The 18,633-nt window shown below is 35.8% G+C and overlaps 1 protein-coding gene across 2 annotated transcripts in view; it reads left to right on the top strand.

Annotated features, from left to right (window-relative positions):
- Dnah7 (dynein axonemal heavy chain 7) overlaps window positions 1-18,633 on the top strand; it is a 206,171-nt gene that overhangs the window by 151,402 nt on the left and 36,136 nt on the right. For both annotated transcript variants that reach the window (XM_069995693.1, XM_069995692.1), the window contains exons 48-51: window positions 2,636-2,790; window positions 9,162-9,352; window positions 14,017-14,150; window positions 14,802-15,137. In XM_069995693.1, coding sequence (XP_069851794.1) covers window positions 2,636-2,790; window positions 9,162-9,352; window positions 14,017-14,150; window positions 14,802-15,137 — 816 coding nt within the window. The remainder of the gene's footprint in view (window positions 1-2,635; window positions 2,791-9,161; window positions 9,353-14,016; window positions 14,151-14,801; window positions 15,138-18,633) is intronic.

Below are 18,633 nucleotides of genomic sequence, written 5' to 3'. Positions count from 1 at the left end.
AAATTATAAGAAATACATTTTCCTATCAAAAAATTAATAGTGGTAGAGGTTGGTTAAATGAATCAATAGGGTTCTGTGCATTTTGAATTTGGGTTTGTGTCCAAAAGGTGAAGGTATTAGAACAACTATTTGGTACAGATAGTCTTCCACAACAATTGCTGGTATATTTTATTCTGAAGCCTAATTGTATCTTTTATATCTACCTTGAAGAGAATCTCTTCTGAAATTTTGTTCATCTAATAATTTTTGAAAGCCCAATTTTTTAAAGAGACCCAGACTAATGTCACAATGTCCTGTCTTTGAATATCAAAAGGGTGTCACATTGAGAGTGTTTCCTGACAGAACTTTGATCCATTTGCCTCCTTAAAACAACGTCCATGTGAAACCACACACACACACACACACACACACACATATACACACACACACGCAATACATACACATATACACACACATACATACACATACACACATATATACACACATACACACATACATACACAAATACACACATACATACACATACGCACATACATACACATATACACACATATATACATACACACACGCACATGCATACACATATACACACATACACACATATACACACATACACACATACATACACACACACACACATATACACACATATACACATACACATACACACACACACACACACACACAGAAGAGGGGCAGGGGGATATCTAGTTATTCCAGCACAATTTGTTTCAAAATTATTTCTTCTGGCTTTTTGAAAAGCACAGTATACACCTGTCATCCACAGTCACCACAGAGCCCCAGAGCTTCTTGCTCCTGTGTAAGTGACTCCACACCCATTGGTCAGCCTCCTGCCCCCACTGACCCCAGTTCATACAGTAACAGACATCTACTTTCAACATCGATGTGGTCAGCATTTTAAGATTCCACATATGATATTATTCAGTACTTTTTTTCTGGATTATTTCACTTAATCACTTTTTGTATACTGGAAGTTCTTCTGTGTGTATATTGCAGCATATTTTCTTTATCCATTGGTCACTTGAAGGAAATAGATGTCTTGTATAATCAGTATACTGATTTCACATGTATACATTGCACATGTTTATCTAGATCTACGCATTGATTGTAAGATATGATAAGTGTAGATGTTGCTGTGCAGATGCTTTCTTAGTGTTCTATAATCCCTTTTAACTATTTTTGCCTTTTAATTTCTATCCTCACTTATCTCAGTGTCTGGAAGTATTCCCCTATGTTTTCTTGTAGTAGTTTCATGACTTATAATTTTAATCTATTTTGATTTGATGACTTTTAACTTGTAAGATAGTTCCCCATTAAAACATCTAATTTTATCAGCCACATTTATTGAAAAACTGATTGATCCAATCCATGAATATGGGAGAGCTTTTCATTTCCTTCATCAGTATTTTGTAATATTCATTTCTTTGATTAAATTTATCCCGAAGTATGGTTTACAACTATTGTAAATGGGATTGCTTTCTTGAATTATTTCAGATTATTTTCTACTGTCAATTTTTTTCTTTTTGTAGTCCTGGGGTTTAAACTAAGGGGGCTTGAGCACTGTTGAGCTTTTTTGCTCAAGGCTAGTGCTCTGCTACTTTGAGCCACAGCTGTAGTAGCTATACTTCCGGTTTTCTGGTGGTTAATTGGACGTAAGAGTATCACAGACTTTCTTGCCCAGGCTGGCTTCGAGTTGCAGTCTTCAGATCTCAGTTTCCTGAGTGGTTAGGATTATAGGTGAGAGCCACCAACTCTAGCAAATATTTTTAATGTGTTATTCAATTCAGCCTGGTAGTATTTTGTTGAGGATTTTTGCATGTACATTCATCAAGGATATTATACTATAGTTTTGTTTTCATGTAGTGTCCTTCACTGTATCAAGGTAATGCTGGCCTTGTATAATGTAAGGATTCCGTCCACTTCTTTTGTGGCGGAGGGAGAGAGGGCCATTTCTGGGCCTTGAACTCAGGGCCTGATTACTGTCCCTGAGCTTTTTTTGCTCTAGGCTAGTAACACTTGAGCCACAGTGCCACTTCTGGTTTTTTCTGAGTATATAGTTTATTAAAGATAAGAATCTCATGCATTTTGCTGCCTCACCTGGCTTCAAATTGTGATCCTCAGATCTCAGCCTCCAGAGTAGCTAGGATTACAGGTGTAAGTCACTGGCACCTGGCTTTTTGATTTTTTTTTCTTTTATGACATAATTCTCAAAAACAAAATACTTTCACACATGTAATTTAGCATTTATTTAGAGATTGAATTTTTTCAAACAGAGTAAAGAAACTTATTTTTATCTTTTTGTGAGTTTGTTTTGTTTTGGTTTGGTTTGGTTTTTGATGCTTGAACTCAGGGCCTGGGTGCTGCCTCTTAACTTCTTAGCACTCTACCCCTTGAAGCCACAGTTCACTTCTGGATTTAAGTAATGATATTTGAAGTTGTCAGTCAAGTAACATATTCTAATCATAATGTTTCTGTCTTAAAAACATAATTCCTTATCAGCCTAAAAATAAAATGTTAGTACAATGGATAAACTTCAAGAAAATGATGTAAAATGACTCAATAGCATAGAGGGAAATCATGGTTTGACCAGAATCATCACTCGTCTCCTTTTTAGGAATGCAAGAAGGTGGCCACTAATGATAGATCCTCAAGGCCAGGCTAATAAATGGGTCAAGAACATGGAGAAAACCAACAGTCTTCAGCTAATTAAATTTAGTGACCCTGACTATGTCCGGACTCTGGAAAACTGCATTCAGTTTGGTACTCCTGGTAGGTAGTTCAGATGTATATTGTTGAAATGGCTGGGGATGACACCATCTACAGAAAAACCATGTCAGTTTAAAGAGAAAACAATGGCAATCACATGAGAACTTAGTAGGCAGAAGTTTTGTAGAAGATAACAAGGTTTTCTTTTTCACCAGATACATTTGTGATGTTTCTTCTCAACTTTTAATTTTTGTCTGTTTTCATTATAACTCTACTCAGAAATTAACAAGCCACTTGGTATGCCAACAGTATTTTAACACATTTGTCCAATTTTCTATTTGTTTTTCTTGTCCTGTTATGGTAGTATAAGTGGTCAGGAAGAGAACAGATTTCACATGTTTGGTAACCATCTACAGTTGATAATGGAGAGATTAGAAACAAGATACAGATTGTTTTCAATTGAGCTCTTTTGCATATGCCACCCTTGTCAAAACGTAAACCAGAAATCTGTGATTTAAGTTAATTGGGATCGTTAATCCTGTTTAGAAATTTATTTGAATTATCCAAGTTTGACCAAATAAATGGCAACTTATGAAACTGTAACATTTACCCTCTCGACAACTTCATGAAAGTCCACTTGCTACTAGTGCTACTATACTATGGAGAAATCAAAATAAACACCCTAGTAGACTTAAAAGCCATCCTAGGCTTCCATGTTACTAATGGGTTTTCAAATATTAATTTCAATTTTAGGTTCTGTCAGTTAAGTATAAAATAATAAAAGTCTATTTCTACTATAGAATATTTTATTTATGTGATGGACACAGATGCACATAGAAGCAAGAGTAATTCATGCAAATGCCCTTCTGAAAATTTTAACTATTTAGTTTAAATTGTCACATAAAATTATATGTATTTATTAGGTGCTGTATCATGTTTTCATATACAAATGCATTGCATACTTATCTATATACATATCTATTTCAAGCATTTGTCATTTCTTTGTGATAAAATATTCAAAACCTTTCTTCTAATTTTTTAAAATATGTAATATATTATCTTTATAGTTATTATACTGTGAAATAGAACTTGTATTGTCTATATTATGGGTGATACACAAGTTAAACAAAAAGTACACCTCTACTCCCAAACATTTTTCTTGTTTAACATCAGCATCATTTTATGTGCCACGGTAATAAAAGTAGAAAGTGGGCATCTATTACAAACCCTTACTGGAGCCACGGTTCTATTATAAATATAGACCCTATCTCTTGATTCAGATAGAATCTACCTTTGATATTATTTTTAATTCAACTATTCAATTTCTTTATTTGTATTTTAACATAAAGCCTGAGAGCAAAATGAATTACTATATATTAGATGTGTAGAATAGTGCCTGATAAATGCTCAATTTGTGTTTTGTTTGTTGCTACATTTTTGTTGGTTTGTTTGCTCTTGTATGCATGCTAACCACATGCTCTGCCACTAGACTATATACTCAACTTTATTTTATCTTAAACTAGAATAAGAAAGTTATGGATTATGCACTATGAGAATTCAAGATAATCAGAGGAGATTTCTTGAAAAGATTGGCATAATGAATACTTTGAGTAATTAAAATTACTTACTTTAAAATAAATATTTTAATATAATAAAAGATAATCCAATAATAATAGAACATTTATTATCTGTTTGGCATTCTTAAGATTTCTCTGATTTCTGCTACATATCTAGATGTTTAAAATCTATAATGATAGAGAAGAAAGGGCCATAGACAGCTTAACTGTCTATTTTTCAAGTTTGAGTGACAACAACAGGAGAGAAAACTAATTTAGCTGGTCATAACCAAAATTGTGTTAATAAAATGTGAGAAAGTATATTGGATTAAATAGCACAGAATGAGAATAAGCTTTATTTCATAAAGTTTTAATATGTATTGTATCCAGGTTGAAGCTTTAAGATATATGTCTTACTCGGAGTTATATCCATAAACACTTGAAATCCAATAGTGATTTCATTTTATTAGCATGGTAAGCAGGGTGTTAGAGAATGTTAATTAAATGGCTTAACCAAGACTGTGTAACCAATTAAGCACAGTGGAAAAAGTAGTCCCTAGATCTTCTGTCTCTGTCCAATCTTTACTCTGTCACACAGCTAGACTTTCTTTCTCAGTTGATTTTAACTTATTAGAGAAGAGGGATTGCTTTTAAAATGTGTAATGATTAATTTGCCATTTCTTCTCTCCTTAATCAACAGAAGTGAAAAGTTTGTACAGTAAAAACAGGTTTAAGATTAATAGCTATTTTTGTATTTAACTATCAGAAATGAATTTGTTGCTATGATAGTTCTAAAACATAAAAATGGCTGATGACTTTCCTACTTAAGAAGTTATCTTTACAGCCCAGAACCTGTGGCTCACGCCTGTAATCCTAGCTACTCAGACTGCTGAGATCTGAGGATCCCGGGTCAAAGCCAGCCCAGGCAGGAAAGGTCATAAAACTCTTATTTGCAATAAACCACCAGGAAACCGGAAGTGGCGCTGTGGCTCAAGTGGTAGAGCGCTAGACTTGAGCTGAAAAGCACAGGGACAGCACTCAGGCCAGAGTTCAAGCCCCATGACTGACAGATATTGGCCTTTTCAGAACACTGGCCTTGGATCTTCCCTCACGGGAACGTCCTCCCTGGGTGGAGAAGGCAGAGGGTTGTGCTGCTTTCACCTGTGTCCCTCTATTTCAGCCAAAGCCAGCTCTCCTTTTTTTTTGACACTCGGAAAATTTAAAAAATATTCTGCTGCCAAAAAGGTTAAAGAGCCAATGTTCCAGAAAATATAGGTATGTTGTATTAGCTAATCCAGCAATTAAAAGCATGCATGGGATATTAATTATATAAATACTGCTGAGAAGGAAACCAGTATGGATACATCTTTAATGACTCTCAACTGAATAAATGAAAGAATATTAATAGCAAAAAATATTCTACTTGAACCTAGTTTGTTTTCTATTTTCTCTTAGTTTACATGTTCTTGCTTAATTTATGTTTCTTTTGCCTTTGTATTTAATAAGTCAAGGAGGCAAAACTATTACTTTTAATGTTTCATTAATTTGTAATTCATTCAATAATAAACATTTATTTTGCTACTCCCATATCCAGGCACTAAACTTGTTCATCAGCATGAACAAGACACAGTAGTAGTCTGCATCCATGGAGCTTATTGGTTGAAGGGGGAAGACAGAAACTTTAAATGAAGGAAGAATTTGAAGGGAATACAGGGTACTGGGAGAAAGAGTACTTACATCAACAACAGTTTCACATCTCAGCTGTCTGTTCTCTTCTGTCAATCTGGTGAATTTCTTTAAAAGCCAGGCGCTGGTGGCTCATACCTGTAATCCTAACAACTCAGGAAGCTGAGATCTGATGATCGTGATTTAAAAACGCCAGCCCGGGGAAGGAAAGTCTGTGAAACTCTTATCTCCAATAAGGTACCAGAAAACCAGAAGTGGTGCTGTGGCTCAAGTGGTAGAGTGCTAGCCTTGAGCTGAAAAGCTGAGGGACAGCACCCAGGCCCAGAGTTCAAGCCTCATGACCATCAAAAAAAACCCACGAAATATTTAAATCTATTAAACTTATTTAAATCTTTCCTTTGCAAAGCTATTTTTCCTAGACATTGTGTTACATTGACAAAAGGCTGAACTAGCACATAAGTTGATGGTGGTTGTATTTCACCATCTGACTGTGGTTGGGGTTGGTCAGATGACTATGTTACAATAAGATGTAAGTGGAAGCACCATTTGTGACTCCCAGGAAATATCTCTAGAAGACATTTACTTCTTCTTCCTGATGGATGGAATTGACCAAAGAGAACAAAACTACATGCATGGAGTAGGGCAGTATACTACAAGGAACTGAAGACTTAGATCTCTCACAGTTCAGACACACCACCCTTCTAGCCCTGGAATAACTGTCTGAGTCTCCCATTTACATAAAATACAAATTCCCTTTTATTCACATAACTACGTTAATTTGGGGATTTATGATAGTTACCAAAATACCTAATCACTAAGAACATGTCATCCAGTAAAACAAAAGTGGGCTAAAATGTTACTCCAGAAGAAAATTATTTACTTAGCCCATAAGCAGCTAAAACACCCTGGCTGAAACCGAAATTTTGACAATATTTTTCTTACCTATCAAGCTGCAGAAGTCGCTAATACAATATTTAATGCTGACAGTATCACGTAGTAGCTAGGAAGGGAGCATAAAAGAGCAGTACTGCCTGGGCAGGTCTTGCCTGATCTGCTAGCTGATGTAACCAACAAATATACTTCAGTTGCCTGTGCCTGGATCATCTGGAAAATTAGGGAGAAAATAGCTCATGGTGTTTCAAGTTGTAAGGATTATCACAAAATACAACCAACATAATGTTTAGCATCTGTAAATATTGTGGTGATGTGTAAAAATAGACTTAAAGACATGACAGCCTCATGCCTATAATGGTAGCTACTCAGGAGGTTAAGATCTGAAGATCACAATTCAAACCCAGCCAGAGTGGAGCTGGGCTCAAGTGATAGAGCCCTAACCTTGAGCACAAAAAGCCTGAGGACAGTGCCTGGGGCTTGAGTTCAAAGATGGACAGACAGACAGACAGACAGACAGACAGACAGACAGACAGACAGACACACACACACACACACACACACACACACACACCACAGTACAGATACACAAAAGACTGCTAATTGCAACTCCAAAATCTCTGCAGATTGTCAATAATTAATTTATTCCCAATAGTTAACTTATAATTCCACCTCTAGAAATTCAACCTGTAAGCAGACTGAAATAAACACAAAGATCTATTATTCAAAATGTTCATTGTAGGATTGTTAATACTAGTGGAAAATGGAAGCAACCTAAATAATAGAAGATTAACATATTTAAAATATTATGATGCACTCATTATTTAACCATGAAAAATAATCATTTTGTGCAAGTAGAAAATGGGCAATGAGTTTAAATATCATCAGATACATCCCTCTGGCCGTGATCCCAGAAGTGGAGGAAATGGATATGACAGTTTGAGAAATTTGGTTAGCCAGGACTAAGCTGTGGGAAGAGAAGGGTATGTCTGCTCTTCAACTAAAACACACATCCAAATTCTTGTCATCCGTTCCCGGAATCCCTCTTCCTGTCCAGAGTGACTGTATACCCATCCTTTGAGGGACTTCTAATAAGGTGCCTGCTCCAGCCTGGGCTGTGATAGCACCACAAGCACCAAAAACCTTGGCATTTAGATTCTTTACAATGTCACTGATCTTTTTGCCAGGGATTCTTTTTTAGAATGTGATCAAAAGAAAATGTTCTGAAGGAAAAAGTGTTGTTTATAGTAATGCTTGCTACTTAAAATGAGAAAAAAAATCCCATTAAATAAAAAATTGTTGGTCATAGGCCTTGAACTCACGGTCTGGGCCCTGTTCCTGAGCTCTTTTGCAAGATTAGTGCTTTACCATTGGAGCCACAGCTCCACTTACGGTTTTCTGGTGGTTAATCAGAGAAAAGAATCTCATGGACTTTTCTGCCTGGGCTGGCTTTGAACTGCAGTCTTCAGATCTCAGCCTCCTCAGTGGCCAGGATTTCAGGCATGAGCCACCAGTGCCTGGCTAAAAATCCAAATTTCCAGTGTTTGTTTAAAAAAATAAAGGAACATAGCCATGTTTATTAGAATATTTTTTTATCAGTTTTGGGGTTTGAAACTCAGGGCCTGAGTGCTGTCTCTGAGCCTCTTTTTGCTCAAGGCTAGCACTCTACCACTTGAGCCACAGCACCACTTCTGGTTTTTGCATGGTTAATTGGAGATAAGAGTCTCACAGGGACTTTTCTGCCTGGGCTGGCTCTGAACCATGATCCTCAGATCTCAGCCTCCTGAGTAGCTAGGATTACAGGTGTGAGCCACCAGAACCTGGTCTGTTTATTAGAATTTTTAATAAGTAAAAACTAATAATTTTCAAATGTTGGGGAACTATTTATGGTAAACTGACAAGTGAAATAATTTGGATGGAAAAATCAGTATATTATTTAGTCAACTACATATAGGAAAAGATGGGCTTTAAAAAAAGCTGAAAGAGGTTAAGAGGAAAGGGGTAGAAGAATGAATAGGGAAAATGAATAGAATGAAGGTAAGAATGCATGTATGTACCACAGAACTAAAAAAATAAGGCAGGGGTGGGAAGAAGGTTGGCCAACAGATGGACCTGCCATCTGAGCCCTTCCCACAGAGATAATAATGCTCTTTAATGGCATGATTTCTCTGTACTTAGAAGACAAAATAATTTTAAAGGTAATTAGAAACATAAGCATTTTAAAAGCTGAAAATACTTGTGGTTGAATGTTTATAGCTGGCATTTAAAATGTGAAATCTTTTTGCTAATTTTTAATTCCAGTACTGCTAGAAAATGTTGGTGAAGAACTGGATCCTATTTTGGAACCTCTTCTACTAAAACAGACGTTTAAGCATAGTGGAAGTTTGTGTATCCGACTTGGGGACTCCACAATTGAATACTCTCCTGACTTCCGCTTCTATATCACCACCAAGCTGCGGAACCCACACTATCTTCCTGAGACCTCAGTGAAGGCTAGTACCTTAAGTGAAGGTTCTTTATCAAAATTTACAATTAGCCTAAACGTATACTAATATTCTTGATCCAGTCATCCACTGAGGGGCATCTGGGTTGGTTCCCTATCTTAGCTATGGTGAATAATGCTGCACTAAACATGGTTGTGCTGGTAGCTTTAGTCTGGCCTTGTTTATAGTCCTTTAGGTAAACGCCCAGAAGTGGAATTGCTGGGTCATAGGGGAGCTCTATGTGGAGTGTTTTGAGGAACCTCCATACTGCTTTCCAGAGTGGTTGAATGCATTTACACTCCCAGCAACAATGCAGTAGGGTTCCCTTTTGACCACATCCCCTCCAGCATCTGTTGTTATTAGATTTCTTGATTACAGCCATTCCAACTGGGGTGAGGTGGAATCTCAATGTTGTTTTGATTTGCAGAGAAGTTGAGCACTTCTTCATGTGTCTATTGGCCATTCCTATTTCCTCTTCTAGCAGACGAGCAGAATAGCTCAATAGCTATGTACATATGACCATATAAGATGGAGCTATGGGACATGAACTCCAAGACACAGACACAAGATGTTTTTCTTTGTTGTTGTTGTCTTTAATGTATTATATGATTTTTTGTTTCTTTTGTATGTTCTTCCTCCTATGGTATAATCTCTGTTGTTACTGCTTTTTATTTTGGTACCCTGGTATTGTATATAAGTTTATTTGAATTAAGGGAAGGGGAACAGCAGAATGGTGAGACAGTGGACAAGGGAGAAACCAATGCAACAGCAATATACACAAGACAATATGTTGGAAATGAACTGTGTGACTTGGGGTGGAGGATTTGGGGGAAGGGAAGGTAGGAGAAAGTTAAGGGAAGAGGTAACAAAGTTAACAAAAAATGTACTCGTTACCTTACTTGTGTAACTGAAACTCCTCTGTACATTACCTTAACAATAAAAAAAAGTTTACAATTAGCAAATATATTTTCTTCCTAAGCTGTAAGAGGAACAGGTCTTTCTCACAAAATTGAATTTTCTCCTTTGCATTTCTTGAAATTGCTATAATACTTTCCAGCTGTTGCTATTGTGTGAATGTGAGCAAAAAAGGAGCCTTCAGTATGCAGTGAGAAAAGACCATTAGAATCTAATTTCTACACTTGGTATTATTCTTAGATTTTCATTGTTAGAAGTACATGACATATGTTTGCATTCTTTGTAGTCCATGATAATATGACAATTATTAAAATTGGAACACAGGAACAGAACTCTATTCTTCAGAATAAGGCTGTAGCTATCTGATTTTATATCATTATTTAAAATTACCATTTGGATCACTGTCCTTTGAAGATACTAAAAAGTTCTTGAAAGAGTAAAATTAGTTTTGTTCAGTGACTGAGTTGACTGGAGAGGTTGACCTGCACCTAGGCTCCTAGGGTTTTAGGGGTTATGCCATATTCTTTTTTGTTTCTAATTCTTAGTCCTGACTGTCAGTCAATGAATGTTTGTCAGGTAAATGCATGAGTGACTTCATGTATAGATGCACACAAGAGAAGATAGGAAGAAAAAATTTTATAGATCTACCAGTGATCTGAAATGCTCTCTTCTATTAGAGATATTTAAATTAACAAAGATTTCCCTCTGTAGGAAAAGGACCACAATAGCATAATTTGTTCTCACCATGATGAACAAACATGATGCCTGCTTTGCAAACACAGCAGTGCCCACACAAAGTGACTAAGCAAGTTAACCCAGGCAAACGCTCAGATGCTATATGAGTGTTGACTACGAGCATTATTATTTAACTTTCAAATATAACTGAAAAAGAATGAAGCAAGACAGAAATAATAAAACCCCAGATCTATGTTATGAAAAAATTAATAAATAATATGGAAAACATTTTTACGTTGCAGTAAAATATGTTCAGATACTGCATATAACATAAACCATGTTTTGTTTCCTAATAACTGGTTATAGTAGAAGCCATAAACACCGAGGGGAAGAAACTGATGTATGATTCAGTACTGAAATCCTTAAGATCCCCAGAGTGTCTTACTGCTCCATTATTTTTAATTGCTGGGATTGATTAAACAGGGATTAGAAAACATAGTGAAACAGTTCTGTACTTTCGTTTACAATTAGAATACTTCCTCTTAATCCTACTTTTTAGGGTCTTTCATGTACCTTTTGTTTTCAAAAGTACCCAAGGGCTAGGTATCATGCTGCTATAATCCTTTTGAGTCTAAATGAAAATAAAACTATGACACTATTTTTTGTATGACTTTACGTGTTTCAGAACAAGTGATTTAAACATTTAAGAACAAGTGAAATCAAGATTTCACAGATTGAGCATTATGGAATAGAAATTCTTTCTTGTGTCTGAATGTAGTCAAATAAAAATTATAAAACAAAATATATAAAAACAACACTTGTGCTCTGCGAATAAGCCTTCTCCAAACTGTATGTGTTGTGTTTGGTGAGTTGTGATAGAAAAATATCTTCAAAACTTTCAGACAAAACAGCAGCTATGTACAGAATTCAGTGCTATTACCTGAGTTGAGAATGTCATTTCCTAATGAGAAATCTGCTTTCATGAGGGAACTAATGAAATCTGAAGCAAAACACTGAGTTGCCTCTGATGGTTTTTGGTAGTTACTGAAATTTTTGTAGTATTATCATGGATAAAAAAGCATTTCTAATGTGATGATATGACAGAGACCATGTGCTTGCGCTTATCCACAGCAAAGGAAGGCTGCTCCTTGGGGCCCACTGCACCCTCTCCGGTGGTGGAATAGTGAATTGCCTGACTCCTTATGATCCCCCCACCTTCCTCAGCTTCTCTGCTTGTCCTGTTTGCTGTTCCCGAAGCTATCCTTCTCAGCCCCAGTGGTGCAATCAGATCACCTTCCAAAGATTCACACCAATGAATCAATGAATCAAGATCCTGGTAAAGGAATCCAGACACTTACTGGTGTTTATTCTTCAGGAGCTTCCAACAATAGCCCAGTCTGCCCTTTCCCTTGAAATGAAATCCATTCCAGGACAGGAGGGCACCCTAGGAGGAAGCCCTCTTTGGCCTCCTGAGCTGGGTTTGAAACCTTTCCTCTTTGATCAGTCTGTTTACTATTGTCAATGCTCACCTTGTCTCATTGGTGGTGTTTACATTTCCAGAGAAAAATAAAGATTCTAAGGACAAGGACCAGACAGTTAATCTTGTTTTTCCTGCTAACACAGTTCTTGATTCATTATGACTACTTTTTTAATGAAATGCCTTGAGGAATAATCATCAGATGCCTAAAATTTTGGGAATCAGAAACAGCAGAAAGCAACTTCATGTATAGTCTCCATGGGGTTTCTGATTGTTCATGCTGTACATTTCTAGGGAGCATTGCTTTGTGCCAGATAATAGAGCTGCAAGGAGAAATAAATTCTCTCTGTGTGAATGTGACTTTCATCATAGTCCAGGGGAGAAACGAGGAACTCATGTATCAGTAATATGTGTTGCTTTAGGGAGCTAGCATTCCAGCGAGCACTCTGTCTGGAAAAGTGCCCAAGAAAAGGTAGCACTGGATTGCCATCTTGGCAGATGGACAGTTGATCTGGTGGATTATAAGGGGAAGGGTGGGTTACAAGGGAATACACTAAGGCACGTGGCGGCATTTCCTGGTGTGTACAGGATTCTATAGTGTTCCCAGTGCAGCTACAATGAAGGAACAATGGAGCTTGAGGACATAGTTATAGACCTTCATTTAAGACATGTAGGCAGACAGACTGTCGAATATGTGAAAAATAGTAAAGTCCGGATTTCAAAGAAAGTTAAACTCAAGTAAGTACTTATTGGCTCATGGATTTACTGGTGGTCAGAGCCAGAACATTGCTATGGTTTATTGCTGTGTGTATTGATGGATACACAGAGGCATGAAAGGAGCAGATTGTAGATGGCTAATAATGAGTTAGAAATAGAAAAAAGCACATATAACTAGGATTTTCAATTAAGTATAGTTGTAGAGCACATGGAAAGATCATTTCATAGCTGAAAGAGATTGTGGGAACAGTAGTAAGATTTGTTTTCTTTTAAAAAGAGAGACCAGAGTGTAAGGATGAGAAAGAAGCAGGTGCAATCTTAATGATGGGACCACAGAGATATTTTCCTGTAAGAGCTACTAGGTACCCAGATGAATCAGTGCAGGCAGATAGCCTCTTGATTGACACTATTAAAATGCAAATATCTTAGTGCTCCACAATGGCTCATTACCATACAGTAAAAAAATCGACGTATAACCTACAGTGATTTCTTTATTCTTTTTTTCTCAATTTGTAAGATTTTTTTTTGTTTGGACATCACTTAGATCCTCAGTTTGTAAATCAGCTAGTAGGGACAATGTAAAGGGTTGCTTCCACCCTGATTCTAGTAGATTTTGGTGGTTCTAAAAAGGTGTCACAAATCATAGCTGCCTGAAAAGAAAAATGAATTGGTTACCAACAAATCCTTTGAGTGTTGCCCCTCTGATTACAAACGACTTTTGTGAGTTTTTAATGCAGCAGTCATGCCTGCCTGTATCTGCTGGAATTCCACTGTCATATAGATTATAGCAATAAGTGCAATCAGTTTTTGGTTAGAACTTGAGGCTTATAATCCCGGACTTTTTCCTTGAGGGCAATGCATTTTCAAATGTAATCTTTCTCACTTCTAGGTAACACTATTAAACTTCATGATAACTCCAGAGGGAATGCAAGACCAGCTTTTAGGAATAGTGGTGGCACGAGAAAGGCCTGACCTTGAAGAAGAAAAGCAAGCATTGATACTACAAGGAGCAGAAAACAAAAGGTTTTCAGCATATACATTATTTTGTTTTGAGATCACTTAAAACAGGCTAAGGCTTGTGTTAAGAATTTTAAGAATTGTTTTTATCTAAAAACTTTTAAATGTAAGGAATAACAGCCTTCTACATTCACTCAGTGTGATATCACTGAGTGTTCTTAGACACTAGAACTAGAAGGCCTGCCCCAAGTTAAAAACAAAAAAAACAACCCATAACTTCAACTTTGTCAATATTTTAACAGAGAGGTTACAGTGTTTTTGTGTAATCAGAGATGTTTAGGATTGAATGTACCCCATCAACAATCTGCATATTACAGGTAGGAAGGGGAGAACTTTGTACGTCGTGTAAAATTTCAGAAAATAAATGTTTGTTCTGACTTGCAGCACCCAGGGGCAGAGCAGATCAGCTTGCTACGCTTCTCTTGAGGAACCACATAAGTGATCATTAAAGTGGGAACTGGAGCAGGAACTGAGCAGTCTTTGTGACATTTTGTAAGATAAGAAATTAATTATACAACATTGCCATTGTAGACATTTGTCACAAAGCGATGCATTCCTTTAGTTTACGAGTTCTTTGTTGCTGTTAAAAGACCATATATATGTGAAGTGATTTTAAATGATGTCTTCTTCTTCTGAGAAAGCTGTTTTCTATTCCAGGCAGTTAAAAGAAATAGAAGACAAGATTTTAGAAGTTCTTTCATCTTCAGAAGGCAACATATTAGAAGATGAAACTGCTCTTAAGATATTATCATCCTCTAAGGCCTTGGCTAATGAGATTTCTCAAAAGCAAGAAGTGGCCGAAGAAACAGAAAAAAAGATCGATTCTACCCGCATGGGTTACCGCCCTATTGCCATCCATTCCTCTATCCTGTTTTTCTCTATTGCTGATTTAGCTAACATCGAGCCTATGTACCAGTATTCACTAGTCTGGTTTATTAACCTTTTTATCCTATCCATTGAAAATTCAGAGAAATCAGAAGTGTTACAAAATAGGTAGGTAAAGGAAATATTAATCAGAACTAAATAAGTTATGAATATTAATAATTTGTGACTTTCATTGTTTCCGAATGTGAACATTACTACAGCTTACCTTTTTATCTTTGTTTATTTTAAATAAATTTGTAAATAAATTTGACAGAAACTGAACAGAGGCAACCAAAGTTAGTCTGTCAAAAAATTGTCTACAGAGAAAAAGGATTGTAATATATCTCCAGAATAAGGAAAAATCCTATCCTTATTTATCATTACAAAATACATTGATTGTTGGAGATGTAGAAAGAGCAGTTATTAATCTCAGAAAATACTTCTCCTACTGTTTGAGCTTGTCTTTCAAAACCAGCAGTTACACATTTTGATACAAACATGTATAAAGTTGGCCAGATACTAGGCTGATAAAACTCAAATCTTACTGTGATTATTTTTTGTAACTAAGCTTCTTTTATTTTATTATTATCTACATAAAATGCTTTATTTTACTCTTAGCTATTACAATAAGTAAAGGATTTAAAACTTAATAGTAACTATATGAGAGAATAAGATTGATATTTTACTAAGATTTTGTCTAGCCTATTGTCTTAATAGAGTCTAAGATTATTAATGATAATAATTGAAACTAGCACTTTATATATTTTCCAATTATCCTGAACTGAAATACTTTGTTTTCTTTATTCTTCATATTTATGAAGAATATTTATTACATGTAGGTAAGAATAACTTTTAGAAATCTGAAATGCCAATCTCACTGAAAACTGAATTCCTTTTATTTGTCATGGCAGAAATCTGAAAGTTTGAGTATTCTTAAAGTGAATTTGTTAGTATCGTTCATTATTGCAAACAAAAATATTAGACTAATAAAATATATAGCTAACACTTTGTGTGTGGCAAAAAAAAAAAAAAGAAAAGAAAAAAATTGAGATAGCTATGAGAAACAGAAGAGGAGAAAAGGGAGAGGTACCTCCTGGGCAGGAATGCATGATGACAGAGTATATATTTCATGTGTACATGATGATTTTGAAAGGGGTTTATATTATTTCTCTATTTCTTCCTGAAAATCTTCAGTTAGCAAAATATGAGATACTTTAAATGATCTTTCTTTATGTTTCCTGGCTTCCTGCATTCTATTTTACTTAACTAAACATGCATATTTGGCTTTCACTCTAGAGTCCAAGTTCCCTAGATTTTTTTTCAAATTCCACCACTATTACAAGGCTAATCACATGAAAACTACTTATGTCAGTATTCAACTTTTCACTGCAATTCTGAATTTCAACCTTTCTTAAACAGTAACTGCCTTAACATTACCCTCTAATTAGTTTAAAACGGGTATCTTCTGAAGTCTGGAGAAGAAAATTTCTTTCATGTGCCATATTAGAGCATACTTTTACATAAGAATTAAAATTTAAGGCAATTAGATGCTCCAAACATAATTCTTAGTCCTTTATTTTACTATATCTAGTTAGAAACCTTCTAAAATATGACAGCTGTTGGTTCATAAGTATCACAAAGTCCTAAGACTCAAAGAAAATCAAATACTTTTACCCAGATGTCATTTGAATGCAGTATAGAAAATAATTGGGCCTTTTCTTAGGCGTTAATTTAGAAATAATGAAAATCATATGTATGAGAATAATAAATAAACTAAGGGTAACTAGAGAAAATTTAAAGCTTTTACTGAAGTTATTATCATACTTCCAGAAATGTGAAGGAATTAGTGAATTTTCAAAAATGAGTCCCCCTCCACCTATGTAACTAGCCTGCAGCTCAAGACACAGCACATTATCAACAGCCCAGAGAACACTACACAGGAAGTCACTGACTTTCCTCTCCCAAGGTTCCCCTAGTCCTGCTCTAACACCATACATAGAAAAGGCCTGACTGCTTCAGAACCTTATACAATAGAATCACTGTGTGGGTTTTTCTGTGTCTGGCATTTTGTACTCCACACTGCTTATGTAATTCATGCATATAGTTTGGTATCTTTCAGTGTTTGTTTTTTTTTTTCATTTTGACATTATTCCATTATGTGACTATTGGTGAGGAAGTATAATTAAAATCTGAGTCCTCTCCAAACTCAGAAATCCTTTTCAGAAAGGTAATGGAGAAAGAAAGCAGTTTCATTACTACATAAGCATTAAACTAGAACTTGATGTGCACCCCAACATTCTGCAGAGACTGGAAAGACAGAAAAGAGTTCTCATTTCCTTATGGTAGCCAAGTACAGAGTCACAGTGCATCCTAACTCTGCCTGTTAGTTGAGAGAACTATCTGTGTTGACAAAGAAGCTTTATCTGGAGGAAATACACACTTTTATACTGGCATGACAAGAGATTCTTTTCTGTTATTGAACTAAAGTGCTATACCTGATGTTTCAGAGCTGGGTTTCCAGGCCTGTGGGAAAGACATTCCTGGGACATAAATCAAAGGCTTTTTAAGGTTTTGATAGGTTTTGGGAATGTTTCAAGAGAAAAGAACATATTGAAAAGTTGGGGTTCTCTACCATAAATGCTCTAAGAAACAGGAAGAAAGGAAAATAATTCCTAATTTCCAACAGCAGATCTAAGCCTCTTATTTTTTTTTTTATTTGAACTAACACTTCATCCAAAGCATGCATCCATTCTACTGTTGAGGATATTTCAGCTTAGTGTTGTTATAAATTTTTTTCTGCCTTAAACATTCCTGTGATGAGTTTTCATGCAGATGAGTACACATCTCTGGTAAGTCTCTATCTAGGAATGGAAATATAATATTCTTAAATAATATTGTTCACCAGCTACAATAATTGAGAAACTTTCACCCAGTTCTATTCAATCATTTTCAATAAAAAGAAGTTTCCAACTGAACACTACTTGCCAAGAATGAAAGAGAATGAGCTGTCATAGGGATGACATGTTTATCTGCTTATTGGTTATTGTTTGTCACTGTGACCAAAACACCTTAGAGAGACAGCTTAAGGGAAGAAGGAATTATTTTGACTCATGGATTCAGAGGGTTCAGTCCATGGTTGCTTGGCCTCATGCACATGAGCAGGACAGCACAGTGACAGAGACATGTTATCATAAATTCATCTAATGTAGGACAGGAAGCAAAGAGAGAAGGAAGAAGCCAAGGACCCACCTCTAACAACTTACTTCCTCCTTCTAAAAATATTACCACCAGCTGGTGATCAGCCTTTCAGTACACTAATCTTTAGATGACATGTTAAATCTCAAGCACAGTATCAGCTTATCCTCAACAAACATAAGATAACCTCTGGACTTTAGCTAAATATTGGGCTCAACTCTACCAAAAGCATAAAGAACATGTGATTATTAAATATTACTCTTCCAAACTGAGAATCTTTCTGTTGCTCTAAAATTGTTTACTCTCGACTCAAGTATATAAGAGAATTTCATTTTTTTGATTCTTGATAATTACTAATCACTCATATAAGACAGCAAGAGTATGTTACTGCTACTTTGATAGATATTGTATGATTGCCATAAGGATTTGG

Source organism: Dipodomys merriami, unplaced genomic scaffold (assembly GCF_024711535.1).
Source record: "Dipodomys merriami isolate MVZ:Mamm:240054 unplaced genomic scaffold, mDipMer1.0.p SCAF_49, whole genome shotgun sequence".
NCBI lineage: Eukaryota > Metazoa > Chordata > Mammalia > Rodentia > Heteromyidae > Dipodomys > Dipodomys merriami.
This window is presented reverse-complemented; position numbering and strand designations above follow the sequence as displayed.